General features: G+C 49.8%; 6 protein-coding genes across 6 annotated transcripts; 1 reads left to right on the top strand and 5 right to left on the bottom strand.

Moving 5' to 3' along the window:
• Positions 1-774: 774 nt before the first annotated feature.
• Positions 775-2,469, bottom strand: LDX57_008708 (uncharacterized protein; the record flags this gene model as incomplete). Its single annotated transcript, XM_046090430.1, has 2 exons — positions 775-1,814; positions 1,869-2,469. 2 exons carry the CDS (start codon positions 2,467-2,469, stop codon positions 775-777), a joined length of 1,641 nt encoding a protein of 546 aa, XP_045946405.1.
• A 737-nt stretch (positions 2,470-3,206) lies between these two features.
• On the bottom strand, positions 3,207-3,930 carry FPR1 (FKBP-type peptidyl-prolyl cis-trans isomerase; the record flags this gene model as incomplete). The annotated part of the gene is made up of 6 exons (XM_046090429.1): positions 3,207-3,264; positions 3,318-3,359; positions 3,420-3,440; positions 3,507-3,567; positions 3,635-3,702; positions 3,794-3,930. 6 exons carry the CDS (start codon positions 3,928-3,930, stop codon positions 3,207-3,209), a joined length of 387 nt encoding a protein of 128 aa, XP_045946404.1.
• A 1,455-nt stretch (positions 3,931-5,385) lies between these two features.
• On the bottom strand, positions 5,386-6,990 carry LDX57_008706 (uncharacterized protein; the record flags this gene model as incomplete). The annotated part of the gene is made up of 1 exon (XM_046090428.1): positions 5,386-6,990. One exon carries the CDS (start codon positions 6,988-6,990, stop codon positions 5,386-5,388), a length of 1,605 nt encoding a protein of 534 aa, XP_045946403.1.
• An 889-nt stretch (positions 6,991-7,879) lies between these two features.
• LDX57_008705 (uncharacterized protein) lies at positions 7,880-8,847 on the bottom strand (the record flags this gene model as incomplete). Its single annotated transcript, XM_046090427.1, has 2 exons — positions 7,880-8,587; positions 8,638-8,847. The coding sequence occupies 2 exons, from the start codon at positions 8,845-8,847 to the stop codon at positions 7,880-7,882; spliced, it is 918 nt and encodes a 305-aa protein (XP_045946402.1).
• Positions 8,848-9,099: 252 nt separating this feature from the next.
• On the bottom strand, positions 9,100-9,541 carry LDX57_008704 (uncharacterized protein; the record flags this gene model as incomplete). The annotated part of the gene is made up of 2 exons (XM_046090426.1): positions 9,100-9,272; positions 9,319-9,541. 2 exons carry the CDS (start codon positions 9,539-9,541, stop codon positions 9,100-9,102), a joined length of 396 nt encoding a protein of 131 aa, XP_045946401.1.
• A 3,639-nt stretch (positions 9,542-13,180) lies between these two features.
• LDX57_008703 (aegerolysin family protein) lies at positions 13,181-14,226 on the top strand. The gene is made up of 2 exons (XM_046090425.1): positions 13,181-13,571; positions 13,663-14,226. Exons 1-2 carry the CDS (start codon positions 13,444-13,446, stop codon positions 14,030-14,032), a joined length of 498 nt encoding a protein of 165 aa, XP_045946400.1. The 5' UTR covers positions 13,181-13,443; the 3' UTR covers positions 14,033-14,226.
• The last annotated feature ends 810 nt before the right edge of the window (positions 14,227-15,036 follow it).

Genomic DNA, 15,036 nt, shown 5'->3' with positions numbered 1-15,036 from the left:
TATCACTGATGTGTTCTAGAAGGTCATAACCTAACATCAAAAGTGACTCCCACGACGGCTTCGTGCCGACAAATGGCGAGGCATATTCATATGCTAGTATCCGAAATCCAGCAACAGGGCCCGGCAAAGTCGCCAGCCATTCCTCGTTAGCGAATGGCCAACTCTCCGGCGATATAGTTCCGATGCCAGGAACGAGAACAATGCTAATCCATTTTGTGAGTGAAAGGAGCAGAGACCACCTGGCTTTGAACTCTCTTACTCTATGCCAATCTGAGACGCATCTCCTGGATTTCGCACTACCCGAAGGCAGCTGGGAGTGGTGAATCCTGTCGCTGTGCTCATGACTGCAGCATGCGATAAATTCGTGAGACAATGAAGCGAGAACAGGACTGAGTCTGAGGAGGCTGAAGTTGATGGGAGCAGCAGGGATTCAATGATGCGGGGTAGCCTCCAATCACGACCCCCCTGTAAGCGCCAACGATACACCCGGTCGCTGTCCGTAGACACCCTTCCACCTAACCCTTTGGACGGCCGTGGATCAATATCCCTTCGAAATATCAACGACATTAAATCCTCCCTTCATGGCAGAGAGGCACTCTAGCGATAATTATCTTTCTAGCTTGGTTTCCTTTTCTCTCTGCCTTTTCCATTCCTTGCTTCAATTGCAATATCTCGTCCTCGATTGAGTCGCTGCATGATCAGGCGGATTGGAGGCCTTCGTTTTTGGAAGTGAATGCTCTTATCAGTATCAAGTACGGATGCTCAGTACATAGGTCACACAAGATGACTGGGATCTTTCTCGCCCTTCTCATGCGTCAAGTTCATCTTAAGAGCGCGACATCGCTTCCAAAATTTCGCCCAATACCGCTTCAGTACCAGAGTATCCCAGAGATAAAACATACAGGCAGCCAGAGTCGTTGGGACACACAACACGAAGAACCACCAATACTTCACCGCATTTTGCCCAAGCAGATCAATATTCATCCCCAAAAGACTCGAACTGAAGGTAAGCGGAATGAAGAGTGTTGCCAGCAAAGTCAACTTCTTGAGTCGCTCGGACTGCTCGATCGCTTTGCGTGACTCCTCTATTGTCGCTTTGTTCATGGCCAGTGTGATGCCCCAAGTGCACATTTTTGAGAGCTCGACACAACGAACATGGAGCTGTTCGTAGTCTCCCAGGAGGCCTTTTGGTGTGAAGGGCCCGTCAGAGTTATCGGATCCGACGGTCCGGGCCGTTTCGGTTTCTGAAGTCTGCCGGCGTCGGCCCCTGCCGGCACCCATCGGTACGGCACCTTTCGGGATGTGGTTATCTATCTTGACATCCTCCAGTCCGTGGCTTCCTCGTTCGGCTAGTCTGTAGATTGCTTGTGTGCTGTCTTTAAGCTGTTGGGCATGTCGGTTCAGAATGTTGTAAAAATATTGAAGTGTTTCTAGCGCATCTGCAGGTACGCCTTGGGTGATGGTGTTGATCTGAATATTGATTCTGGACTCCATGAGATTGAGAAACTGAACCTCTGAAAACGCGGCATGCGTAAATAGTGGGATGCACATGGATAACGGATCCCGTTGTGCGCGACGGGCCAAGTCGACTAGCGCGATCAGTGAATCGTATTGCATTGGGAGGATAGCAGTGCTCTGTTGCATATCTGCTTCGGCATTGCTCGCCGTGTCTAGACGATTCGTGGTGGTTCGAAATGCCATCTTAGGATGATGCTGGAGCACGGGCAGCGGTGTGGCCTTGCTTTGGATATGACTTGTCCAAGGACCTGAGGGGGATTGTTCCAAGGGCCTGTCGTGGTCCATCCAGGCGAGCACTACTCTAGATTAGCATGTGTTATTTCTCATACCATCTATGCATGGTATCTTACCGGACCAGCCTTTGTTTGACTTTGTGACACAGAACGAGATCCATTGTTCGATCACAGAAAAGGACGAACAGACAGTGGAGTACTCGCGCACCAGAGAGTCTCCGCAGCAGACTTTCGTAGATCCAAGCTGTTGAACTTTGTACGTTGCGAGCTCATTAGACTGATGTAGCCGCTGTGACTGGAGATCCTGCCCGCCGAAATCATCACGATGAAGGATAGTGTTCACACAAACCCGAAATATGTTGTTCGAAGAGCTGGCAAGCGATGGGAAACTATACGCATGCCTGTCAATGCTAGGCGAAAGAAAGTCCATGTGTCGACGAAAAAACTCGGGGTCAGCGTTATATTTACTCCCGATGGCCGCCACCCATGACGGTGATAGGAATCCTCGAAGGAAGACTATTTCACCTGAGTCTCCTGTTGGGGCCGAGGGGTTGGTGTAGAAGTCTTCATGTTGCTCTTGAGTATACTCCTGAACATGCCATTTTCTCTCACCGCTGTTGTACACCACAGTTAAGGCATGAGGCTGTTCGGATTTGGACGCAAAGGGCGTGACATCCCCTTCTAATTTACCCGACTGCAGAGTACGCTGCTGGCGCATCCATTCTCCTAGGTCGACATAATTGTTTCCAGGGAAGACAGAGGTACTCGAATATCTTCTCGAGAGCGAGACTATTGCTCGAGTGTAATTCTTCGGTGTAACTAACTCAGGTCATTAAATAGGTTTCTCGAATTTGAGATGAAGTGTTGACATGATCCCTTACGTGCGGACTTTCTGCGCTCCATGTCCTATTGTACAATAATGTCGTAGATAATATACCTTATTGGATGTAACAAGTTTCAACACGTCAACATGCTGAGCATTACCATGCGCGGTAGGCGACCGTTAATTTCGTCCCTCTATATCGTGGATTTTCAATGACATATGAGTCGAGCTGAAATAAAGCTTCGGTGCCACAGCCGCTCTGACCAAAGATCAACGCGGCAAGGCTTTCTCAGTCAGTGGTCTATATCGTATGTTTTTGCCGCCTGATGGAGTGGACCCCTCACGGGGTGTGTGTGAGAGCAATACGATAGCGGGCGCCAAAAGCCCTTATTTTGGCGCCTTCTGGGGCCAGTCACAATCACAGTCATGGATTATGCATTAGCGGCATCGATGAGACCTATCAGCGTCAACCAGAAAGTTCAGCTCTCGCGGTCGCATGAGAAAAAGACAAGAACTGTCCATTGTTTTCAAATTTCGGTTCCCAAAATGTTAAAATATCCGGCAAAAATGAAACACCATCTATCCAAACGGCATAAGATACAATCTTCAGGAGACATAGTCATGTAAACCGATCAGTCAGAGTCCTCCGACTGAAGAGTCCGACCATTGATCGCTAACAGCTCGACATTACTGTATGATAATCAGTCGACGACACACCTATCTAGCCAGAGGGGATAACTTACAAAACAAGAGTCGAGTTCCCGGGGATAAAAGGAGGCGCTCCCCTTCGTTTCGAAACATGTTAGTGTAATCTAAGAATAAATGGGCACGGATATTCTGCATACTTTTCACCATATCCGTAATGCCTACATTTCAATAAATCGTCAGCGAAGCCATTCTCCGGAGTCACGAAGGGACGGGGCAAAACATACGGGCCAAAAGTAAGTAGAGACTTTTCACCAAGACTCATCCCGAGAATACCAACCTCCCATCCTATTTATTTGTACATTTGTGAGAGGAAGGTCATAAAGTACCCGTCTTTCTCGTCCAGCATGCTTACCTTTAATCACCGTGCCCATTCCAATCTGGAACGTAAACGGATATCCCCTTTTGATACTGCTGTCGAATCTGTGCCAATAGGAACAACAGTCAGCACAAAAAACACATCTGAAATTCATACTCTACCCATTCCTTTTGCTTCCACCAGGGTAAAGCTTACCGACGCCCCCTATTCCACGACCGCGTCGGATCGTACAAATACCCGTGATAGTGAACGGTCACCATGTCGCCACTTTTGGGATAGTCCACCCCGTTACCGGGGCGGATGATATCCTTGATAAAGTCGATAATTCCCATTTTCTGACTAGATGAGACGGAACTATGCATGTTATTGTTGTAGGGAGATACGCGGAAGACTCGATCTGATCACATGACGCACGCGGGTGGACGGAATGTCGGAGCGGAAAAACTTGAATGATGTCATTGGCGGCGTAGAAAACAAAACATAACAAACAAACACATGTTTAATGTCGGGGGTGTACATGGACAAAACGAAACTATACCATAACCAAATTTCTCGCTTCATGAGCCGAATACATAGACAGAACTGCTTGAAGCAAAACATTGTGCATTGCTTATCTGACGCCTATTAACATGCTTCGGAGTGTTCGGAATTCTTACCCTCCCGTCAAAGGGGGTTCAACCGGTTCAACCCGACCCGCACGGTGAAATATCCGCAATAATGACGGTTCAGGTTTGAACCCTCAGCATTCGGGACTGCAAAATTGCAACTGCACCCGCTCCGAATTTCTGCGGCGCGGGTTGAACCCCTACTTCTAGGGACCGTAAGCGGTTGCGGTTTAACTCGCGGGACTGCAAGAATCCCTGGCAACCACAGACCGACTAATGTTCTATATAATTTAATAATTCAGATATCTACGTGTTCAGCTCTGTGAACGACCTTTTCGGCTAATTCAAATAGTCTACTTCGTACTTCTCGGACTTTCTGCTTTAAACCCGTATTCAACCCGCACCAAACCTCTGCGGTGCGGGTTGAACCCCTACCTATAGAGACCGTATGCGGTTGTTGGTTAGAACTTCCGGGACTGCAAGACTTCGCGAGAACTATTGTTAAACGATTTTTATTATACGATTTTTATCAATGATTATCTCCATATTCTATTAACTTAAGGGGCGTATCGCGAAAACAAATTCCACTACGCGGATTTTTCTGGTTCAACCCGCACCAAACCGCTGCGGTTGCAGGTTCAACCTTCGGACCGAAATTTGAACATGGACCGCCCGAAACCGCACCGATCACAGCTCTACCCTTACTCACCAGTAAACACACACTTCGTGGTGCTCGGCGAATGCTGTAGATTGACTCAATGTTTGAAGAGTAGAATTGGGAGACTGAAAATTCTTATCTCAATAAATTATTCGTGGAACAAGTCCCATGTAGTCACTTATCCGGCAAAATATATATCTAGGGATATGCCGAACGTACAGACAAATCACCGTCAGAATTTCATCACAGACAGAAGTTATATGGGTAATGGATGCTTAATTCGTTTTTTTTAATTGGTGTTAGATCTGTCAATATTTCTTTTTTACCCAGCAATGTTCGAGATGTACTTTTTACCTACTAAATGTAAGATTGTTGATATAAATTCGTAAGGAAGAGAAGATTGAAGATATGTACTTATCATTCTCATAAAAGAAAACCGAAAGCTCTATATACAGATCATATCATACAGAAAGAAAAAGCCTATATCCATATCCGTAACTCATAACATCCTAATCCAAATTTGTTTAGACACGCTGAGTACCGTCCAGATCAGAGTCAACGGTCGGATCTATCTTGTTACCAACGTTGCTGTCATGAGGACCAGCAGTGGCAGAAGCGCGACCACTGCCGGGGGTGTTGTAGCTGCTGCTAGCCATGCCTTCGTGACGGGCACGGTTGTCGCGATCGCTGTCGACTGTAGGGTCCATCTTGTTGGCCGTGGCGGAGGAGTGAGGACCCGAGCGAGCGGGATCACCGCCGTTGGCGTGCGCGTGAGGCTCGAACACCTTGGTGGTGGTGGGGCCGGCGCTTCCGCTGATGGGGAGCACGCCGGCGACACCCTCGCTGGCTTGGCCGGTGACCGAGCCGCGGATGTTACCTTCGTGGCCAAGGGCGTTGGGGAGGGAAGTGTCGATGTGCACATCGTTGGGGTTGATCTTGCTGCCGGCGGTGGAGCCGGTGCCGGTGGTGCTGTTGCGGGCGCTGCTCATGTCGCTATCAACGCGGGGATCGGCTTCGTTGGCAACGTTGCTGGAGTGAGGGCCTGCGGTGGAGGAGGCAGGGCCGGTCGTTCGGTCGTGAGTCGAGGCGTGACGAGAGTTGCTCAGGTCGCTGTCGACGCGAGGGTCGGCCTCGTTGGCAACGTTGCTGGAGTGAGGTCCGGCCGTAGAAGAGGCGGGACCGGTGGTGCGGCTGCTTCGAGACACGTTGTTGCGGGCTCCGGTGCTGTCGAGGTCGCTGTTGACGCGAGGGTCGACTTCGTTGGCAACGTTGCTGGTGTGAGGACCGGCAGTCGAGGAAGCAGGACCAGTGGTACGGTCGTAGCCGGAGGCTCCGGAGGCGCCAGTGAGTCCGGCGCTTCCAGCATGGCCGAAGCCACCCGCACTGGCATCGGGAACGGAGCCCTGGAGAGTACGGCTGTTCAGACCGGTGGTGGAAGATCGGTCGCTGTCGACACGAGGGTCCATCTCGTTCGCAACGTTGCTGGTATGAGGGCCAGCGGTGGTGTTGGTGCCATAGGATGATCCGTAAGTGTTGTTAGAGCCGAAGGCACCAGAAGTGCTGTTTTTCAAGGGGTTTGTCGAAGAAGAGTGACCATAGGCAGAAGACCGGTCACTGTCGACACGAGGATCCACCTCATTCGCGATGTTGCTGGTGTGAGGACCGGCAGTCGTGTTGGTTCCGTACGAGCCGCCGTAAGAGTTGTTGGCACCGTAGGCACTAGAAGTGTTGTTCTTCAAGGGGTTGGTGGTAGAGGAGTGACCAAAGGCAGATGAGCGGTCACTATCCACACGGGGATCGAGCTCATTGGCGGTGTTGCTGGTGTGAGGGCCAGCGGTGGTGTTGTTGCCGTAGGACGAGCTAAAGGGGTTGTTGGTGCTATAGGAGCCGGAAGTGTTGTTTTTCAGGGGGTTTGTCGATGAGGAGTTACCAGAAGCTGACGATCGGTCGCTGTCCGCACGGGGATCTAACTCATTGGCAGTGTTGCTTGTATGAGGGCCAGCAGTGTGAGAACCTCCCAAGCCGCTGGAGGTGTTGTAAGAGCCAGGCGCAGCAGGGCTCTGACCGAAAGTGTTGCTGGAGCCGGAAGTGTTGTAGGAGGGGTCGTCAATGGGGTTGAGCATAGACATGTTGGTAAGACTGTAACGGGGTAAAAATATTTGAAAGCGGGTATAAAGTTTAGAATTCGTAAAGTTGTAGAATAGGTCGTAAATGCAATAAGTTTGTTGATTGATTTGAAGTTGAGACAGAATTGCCAAGTGCATTTGCCTCTCTTAAGTAGACAACCAACACAGCATGGAAACAAGTGACGTTATTACGAGGTCTCTACTGGGATGAAGTCCTGTGTAGCCCTACGAGAGGCCAATGATGTATTCCCTAGACGATCCTCATATCTAAGAGGGCAAACTTGGCCTGAAGTGGGTCCCTCAGTCCGGGGAGAAGCAATGAGCATGGCCGATGCGTCATGGAGGATCCACTTAAACCGGCTGATCGCGTATGATGTCAGTTTGCTGAAATCGTCACTATTTTTGGCTGTACTGTACTTGAATGCCTCAGCACTGGGTCTCGAATCAATGATGGGAGATTCTGGATCAATGTGGTCATTTCTACCCCGCCAATTTAGATGCAGTCAGCGACTGCCCCTTATGCGCGGCACTTGCCGGCTGTGCTATGCGATGCCGATATTCCGAAGAACAGCCAATATGCTGCTAACGAACCACAGAGTCACGCCACAGTGTTGTCTTCTTCGACGACAATTATGGAGTTATCAATAGCAGGTATATTCGACATACATTGAACTCTACTCCGTACATTTTTGAAGAAATTGGGGATGGTTCAGCCAACAAAGGCAGCGTCCAGTTTCGGGCATTACGTAGAGACCCACAGCTAACTGATTTCATTGAACGTAGTACTGTGTCTATGTCATCCAGCCTCTAATTGTATCACGACTGTCCCACTCCAAAAGGTGCTAACAGAAGAAGGTATGACGATACTCCCCCACATAGACGCGTCTTAATCTTACAGCGAGTCCCAGCCTTTAGCTGCCCGCATGTGCGAAAACCAGTTGCTCACATACGGTGGCTTCACATGAGGTCCATAAGGATCTAACTCCCATTGCGGACGAGGAGGGTCGAGTCCAGTTTCATTGAAGCATGTGTCCATCAATTGGGCCATGGATCCGCTTCGATCGTACTGTGGTCGCTGGCCCGTTGCATCCCGCAGTTTTTTCATCCCTTCTCTTAGGGCTTCGGTCTCCCCGTGAGCAACCACTTTCTCCTCCGGTGTGACCACAACACCATAGTTATCGCGAGCAACTTCGACCGTGACCAGCCCTTTTTGGAACTCCAGTGCGATTTTTTCCGCTGGTCGAGTCAAGGGATCTTCGAGCCCCCCTCCCCAGGTAACCCATTCAAGAAGATCACCCGGATTGACACGAACGTGGTCGCACTTGGACGGGAGAATTTGTACCGGAGGGTCATTCTGCCACAGCGAATATCGATATAGAATCTTGCTTGACCGAGATCCTGGTTTCCCTCGCCGAATCCCCCACGGCTTCGTGAACCACTGATCATCGTGAAGACTAAACTCTCCCCGACAGAGGAACCGGTACAGCGTCCGTTGCGCATTCCCTCCACGATAGAATCCCGCCCCTCCGCTATCCGCAACACTCTGGTTCGCTTCGATGCGAAGCGGATAATCCAACTCAATACTCTCGGTCGGGATGGACTTGATCGCCGGAGGATGTGAGTCGTGCAGGAGATCGCGGCCGGTCGGACGGGCTTGAGAATCGTCCCATCCGGTATATGGATGTCGATGAGATCGAGGAATCCGTCGTTGATTACTGTCCCCGGGGCTGCAGCTGCGATCATGCAGTATCCGATGAACATTTTGAACATGGGTTCGGAGAGGTAGAAATTAATGCTGCGCTTGCTCGGAGGCGAGGTGCCGGACCTGTCGAACAGCAAGCGATTTCCGTTCCTGATCATGGTGCAGCTTAGGGCCCAGGGACCGGTGCCGTGGCCGTCGGCGTCGACGAAGTCGGTGAATGTTCACGGTTTGTCATCAAAGTCTATCGCGATGATGCGCGCCATTCCCGTATGGTTGCGCAGCAGAAGTTCACCGCAGGCGGCGAGGTAGACTTCGGTGCCGAACCGAGTGGCTAGCTCGCAAGTGCGCCGGGAGGCTGTGCGACAGGCCGAGATAATTGCCACCAGGTCGGAGCGATACCAGTCTGGCCGTCATGGGTTCCGACAGAGTAGAACCACAAGGTCGGTGTTCATCACCCCCTTGGTGTAGAGCTTAATGCATGGGATTTGGATGCCGTCGTCGAAGACGGACGTTGCGTTGATCGACATGCTTCCGGGGACCATGCCCCCAACGTCGGTCAAGTGACCAAATTGAGATGCCCAGCCTATGATTCTGTGTTCGTGGAAAATGGGCAACGGAGAGCTTCCCACCCATAAGAAGCGGGTGCTGTAGAACTTTCGTCATGTAAGTGTCGTACGTGATGAAAAAGTCGCCTTCTTCGATAGACCCTGTCCACGCTTCGAGGAACTGTGCAATGAAACTGCCAAATTGACCGGCAAGAATTTGTCCATCTGCTGTGGTGATCACGTTGAATTTATCCTGTTGTTTGCGAATCGCTGGCGACATGCTACAGCGGAGCATGAGGGTGTCCATTTTGCTGCGGATTGATGCGAGCGCGAAAGCAACCAGCGTTGCGATGAGTGGAGTGGATCTCACTATTTAAGAGCCCTTGCTGGTGATTGATCTTTCGGGGGTTCTTGGACTGTGTCTTCATCAGGGCGAACCAAGATGTTGCCGATCCCATCAATCTCCCTTAGCAGCCAGCAAGGATAAATGTGTTACTGTCCATCTCAGTGATGATGCAAGGGCCGTTAACGTGCATTCTGGTTTGACCTTCCTCCACCTGCCCAGACTCTCAGTCAACCTTTCTCCGTCAACATCGCTCACACTCACACCATCAACCCCCATCCTCCCTTGATACCCAATCACCCGTTCCATCAGCACATTCGGATCAGGAGGAGTATAATGCAACCAAGCACCCAATCCCCCAGTTATCTGCGACCGTCTCACAGCCAGGATATCACGATGACAAGCGGTGACGATCAACCACGTCTGGGAGCCTTTTCCTTCCAACACGGCATTGGTAGCGATCGTGATTCCATGATGAATGTACTGAAATTTCTCTGCACTGTCGGTCCAGTTCAGCTTCTGACGGATCTTTTCGATCCCGTTCTTGATCCTGATGCTCTGGTCTTCCGGTGTCGTTGGGACTTTTGCGCGCGTTAGTTGGCCCGTGGATGTAATTGCGCAAATGTCGTGAATGTGCCCCCGACGTCGGCACCTAGGCGGTAGCTTAGGTTTTGAGGTATTGCTGGGGTCTTGAAACAGACTCAGAACGATGGCGAGAGTAAAGACAGAAGGTAAAATCGAAGCAAACGAACCTGGGAAGACCCCGCTCGTTGCGCGAAAAAACAAGTCCCGATTCACGGTGTCCTTTTCCTAGCCAAGTCCATGTCCCGGTTCCTGTTCTCCTCTCTCAAGATACAATCCTTGCGAAGGGATACTGCCACAAGATCTTACTAGTGAATAGAGTCCAGACGCATGTTAGCGAGCTCCTAACGGTTCAGTCTGTGACACTGGCCGATACCTTTGCTTATGGAGTAGTTTGAGTGGATGGTGTCACAGGCGACCCACTATTTGTTGGACAGAGGAACAGGGGTGAGATGGGTATGACACTGTCCATCGCCGCTTAGCTTATAGTGCAGGCCGTTCGTATCATGTTTGAACATCAGCATTTTCTATGAACCCCAAAGAGGAAGGATGAACAGCATTTGATTGAAATCGAAAGATAAAGAACCGTAGATTTTACCTCAAAGCTAAGGCCTCAATTCCCTCAACCCGGTGCCGCCAACAACCTGTTCGGAGTTTTGCGTGTGAGGTCGGTTACTGGCGAACATACACAAGTAGTTAGGGTCAGGATAGCTGGATAGCGTGATGATTCGATTTCGAATGAAATTGCAGCTCGGCTTTTTTCAGCTATTCGGAATATCTTGCTCACAAAGCTTGTGTTACTTTTGAGGTTACACTAAATGATGCCCAACAGCAGGTATGATTCATATTTGGCCAAAAACATTGTTCGATCTTGCTATCATGGTTCATCTTGTGGTCCAGTAATACTAGGCCGTCCGAAACTAGCTCATAAACCTTCAATATTATGATATTCTTACCGCTGTAGAGCTAATATAAGATAAGCATTTGCAAAGCAGGACAAGTACCGAGACCATCGGGCCCTCATTAAACTGTGATAACACGGCCCTCGACTCTCTCCTATCATCCCTCACTCGAGCTTCCGGCTTCTTTTAGCTTTAGCTAGTACCAATTACTTTCCTGACCAGGTCGTGCTGTAATGTTGTATTATGTCTCGGCACCTAGTTCTAGCCTTTGGTCCCTTAGCCGACTGGCCTCATTCCTTTTGCCTTCCTCACATGTCTTCCCTGAGTAATTTCCGTGGCGCACCGGGCGAGTAATTATAGTTTACTCTAACGACACCAATGCACGCGACGAAGCCAACCAGGAGGTTGCAGGAAAAAGGTTATATCGGCTCGCCATTGATATGTTGAAGGAGGCTTTGTGCAATGTGTTTTCCTAAGATAATAGAATGATATAATACGGAAAGAGAGTAAACCGTAAGTGATAAAACGTGGGAATGAATGCAAGCTCGATCCCAAGCAAAGCGCAGAGAACCGTGAGACCCGCTCAGAGAGAGACGATAAAGTACTGTTGATTACTGGAACGCGTTCTTGCGCAGTACACGGAATACTCTGTAGGCTGGAGATTTTCGTTGGTCATGTTTCACTTCCAGGGGCATCTGAGAAACATTAAGATGGATTAGCGGACTGTAATTTTTGGACGCGGAATAATAATCGCGCTGGTCTATTTAGTCAACCCCTACCTTCTGATGTTGCATAATTCTGCATATAGATGCAGCCCAATTGAGGGGCCATCCTAATTGAGTAGTAATGAATGCTTTGTATCATTCGTGACTGCATAAACCTGATTTGGCATGTAGGCTGCGAGGCGGGGAGAAGCATCACGAACCCCATTGATGAATGTTTTGTACAGCTTTAAGAAGCCTCGGTAAGCAATATCCAGCGACATTCGACTTTGTACATTTTCAAAACCAGGCCCCGATGCTACAAAGATGAAGTTTCAGCCTGGGCGGGAGTTCTTGAGGTACTCATATTCGTATTGGTCGGTCGCACAGCATCGATTCGTTTCGATTTCAGTCGTGCAGCAAACGGTACAGGGAAAGCGAGAATACAACAAACAGTAAATGGAATGAAGAGAGCAGATTATTATTAAGCGGCTTGGTCCAATCTTCAAGCAGACTCGAGGTCTTGAATTTGTCCTGTGCACTTGAGAATCAAACTCAACATCTTGTCCTACAGGCTTTTGCCGATGAATATGTGTTCTACGGGGATTTTATTTTCCTGTAACCACCCTTTTTTTTCTTACCTACTCCAGAGGCGGCCACGGGAAGGATGGCCACCAGAGGGGCAAGGTTCTGCGATTCCTTTGTTGTTACCATAACAGGGACAGGGGAGCCGTCTTAGGAAGTGCTAATTCATGTGTTTGGGACTTGTTCCACAGCTGAGATCAACACGCTTCGTTGGCTAATGCCAAGCGCCATGTTACAGGGGCTGCTGTTTCCTCTTTGCTTTTTCTTTCTACCTTTTACACCGGAGTATTCGTTCTCTCTTCTCATTCATTACGGACATTCCATGGTTGGCTTTCTCACCTTTGTGGTTACTTGGTCGTAAGTTAAACTTGGCCCGTACTTGGTGTATTATAAAGGGGAAGTGAAACCGGAGGATATAACCCATATTTTCTCAGATAGGACTTCAAAGGTAATAGAAAGCCATGGATCCCTCTTCATGTCCCGTCCCTCAAAGTAGGAATAATCGACATGTACGGAGTATCTGTAATGGCCACATTTCCAGCCTGCATTCCCCTCAAGCTCTAGGCCAATCCATTCCCAAAGCGGACGGTAATCGCTGATCGAGGAATCCGGACGAGGGGCCAATGGTTGGGAAAACAACGATCCCAGCGATCGAAAGTACCACCCAAACGCAAACAAAGACCCACTGGACAGCTGATTCGACGCACCACTGCAGACTAGACTAGCTTGAGACGGTTGCTCAGAGTCAATTATGCCGACCCTAGCGATCCCATAGGCCCACCAGCAACGATCAGTGAGCGGCGAGTCACGCCATTCGCGGCCGGCGGATTTCCCCGCAAAGTTTAAGGCAACCCCGCAAAGTTAGGTCAGCCCACTGGCCAACCGCGTCACACCACCACACGTCATACGACCATGGGATACGGAATGCATGACCTCACGAGTCACCCCACTCGCCCGGCATCCGGGGAGAAGTATAAATATTGTATTTCACACGCGACCTCCTTCATGGGCTTCCCAGGACTCTGCTCCTATCTGACGTTCATACCAAACAATCGTATCTCACACTGACTCACTCGCACTTATCGACATTTTCAATATGTCTACTATCCAGAAGATGGCTTCCATTGAGGAACTCAACAAGTACAACTCCCAATGGGTGGAGTTTCACATCCGTGACCACCTCGCCAACGGCGAGATCAATGTCCGCCATACCGTCATCGAAGGGCACGCTCTCTCCTTTCTTTCTTTCTCAGTCTTCTCCCCTTTTCTTCCAGACTAACCTACCCTTTGCCAAAATCAACTAACACCCTTCAAGCGGCGAATTCCACAACGCAGACACCTCCAAACCCATGACCGAAGACGATGTCGACGAGATGACCATCCCGTCCTACGGCGTCGGTGAGATCTGCGCCCGCGGCAGAAGAGGCAGCGAAGGCCGTCTGGACCTGTTCCACGACGAGGAAAAGATCTGCGAACTCCACTGGGACAACCGCCAGGAGAATGGCTTTAATTTAGTCGAGGTGCTGGACGGAAGTAAGTCGTACAGAGTGGAGCATGGGGGATGGAGCCCAGAGGCAGGACCTCTGGGCCATGTGTACGTTGATATTTGGGAGATGAAGAAGAAGCTCGAGGAGAAGAAGAAGTTGGAGCAGAAGATCGAGGAGATCGAGAAGACCAAGGTTTGATTTTACGGCGTTTTTTGAGACTTACCAGCGTGGGTGGGGTGTTTTATCGGATTTTGTTTCGGGGTTTCGTTTATTTGCATTGTCTATCTACCTCGCATCGACATTAACGCTGGAAGTGATGTTGCTAGTAACTAGGGAAATTGTCTACCCGTGTATCAAGATGAACAATAATAACTTATTTGAAAACGAGCAAGTTCCCCCTAATCCGGTCTTTCCGGGAAGTTGAATGCTGCAGTAGAGGTTGCCTGGACACGTAAGACTGCCGGTCGCCGCGGACTTGGAGGGTACAGGGATCCTCCCAGTCAGTCTACAGGGGTACGCCACCACAGCAGCCTTCGTGATTTGAGACAGGCAAGCGGTCCAATAACCAGTCCAAATTGAGATTCCGTCGTCCAACCTTTCGGGGCCAGCTCAACATTCCATCCAGCGAAAGCAAAATTCCAGCCACCCGCAAATAGAGTCCGAACGAAAAGCATCCGCCATTTTCCTATTACCAGATATGGCTCAGAAAACCGTGGTAACCACTTCCACAAGCTATACTGTGTAGGCAGGAATCGAGATGGTGTTTTGTTTTGTGACAGCCGATCAAATGCACCCTGACTTCCTGATCCAGTGTCCCGCACCGGGCGTATTGCCGTGGAATGTACGACCCCTCCATTCGTTGCTTGTCCGTCAAGGCGACATGTCATGTCCAATCGGAAACGTTTAAAATGGACGCTATAAGGAAGGGATCATCAGCTGATGCACTTGCCACTTCATGGGTCGATCCTGTTCCAGTCCGCGTCTTTGCTAGGGAGAGGATCGAATCCCTTCAAAATGCTACTTCGTTTTTGGCTTCTATGCTCATTGTATTCGAATTCCAACGCTCATTCACAAATGTTCGGCGAGGAAACAGTAGAATGTGGCCGGAGCAGCTGAAGAGGTGAATACGAGGGACTGCAGATAGGAAAGCGGCCCCGAACCGAACCACCTTGCGTCAGACTGCATATCGCTGCGTTCTAGAC

This window comes from Aspergillus melleus, assembly GCF_016097325.1.
Source record: "Aspergillus melleus strain CBS 546.65 chromosome Unknown contig5, whole genome shotgun sequence".
In the NCBI taxonomy this organism is placed as follows: Eukaryota; Fungi; Ascomycota; class Eurotiomycetes; order Eurotiales; family Aspergillaceae; genus Aspergillus; species Aspergillus melleus.
Note: the sequence above shows the minus strand (reverse complement) of the source record. Positions and strands in the feature narration are given on the sequence as shown.

Coding starts and splice junctions, on each gene's coding strand:
- LDX57_008703 (XM_046090425.1), top strand. CDS start 13,444: ATGTCTACTATCCAGAAGATGGCTTCCATTGAGGAACTCAACAAGTAC. Junction 13,572..13,662: donor CGCCATACCGTCATCGAAGG/GCACGCTCTCTC, acceptor ACACCCTTCAAG/CGGCGAATTCCACAACGCAG.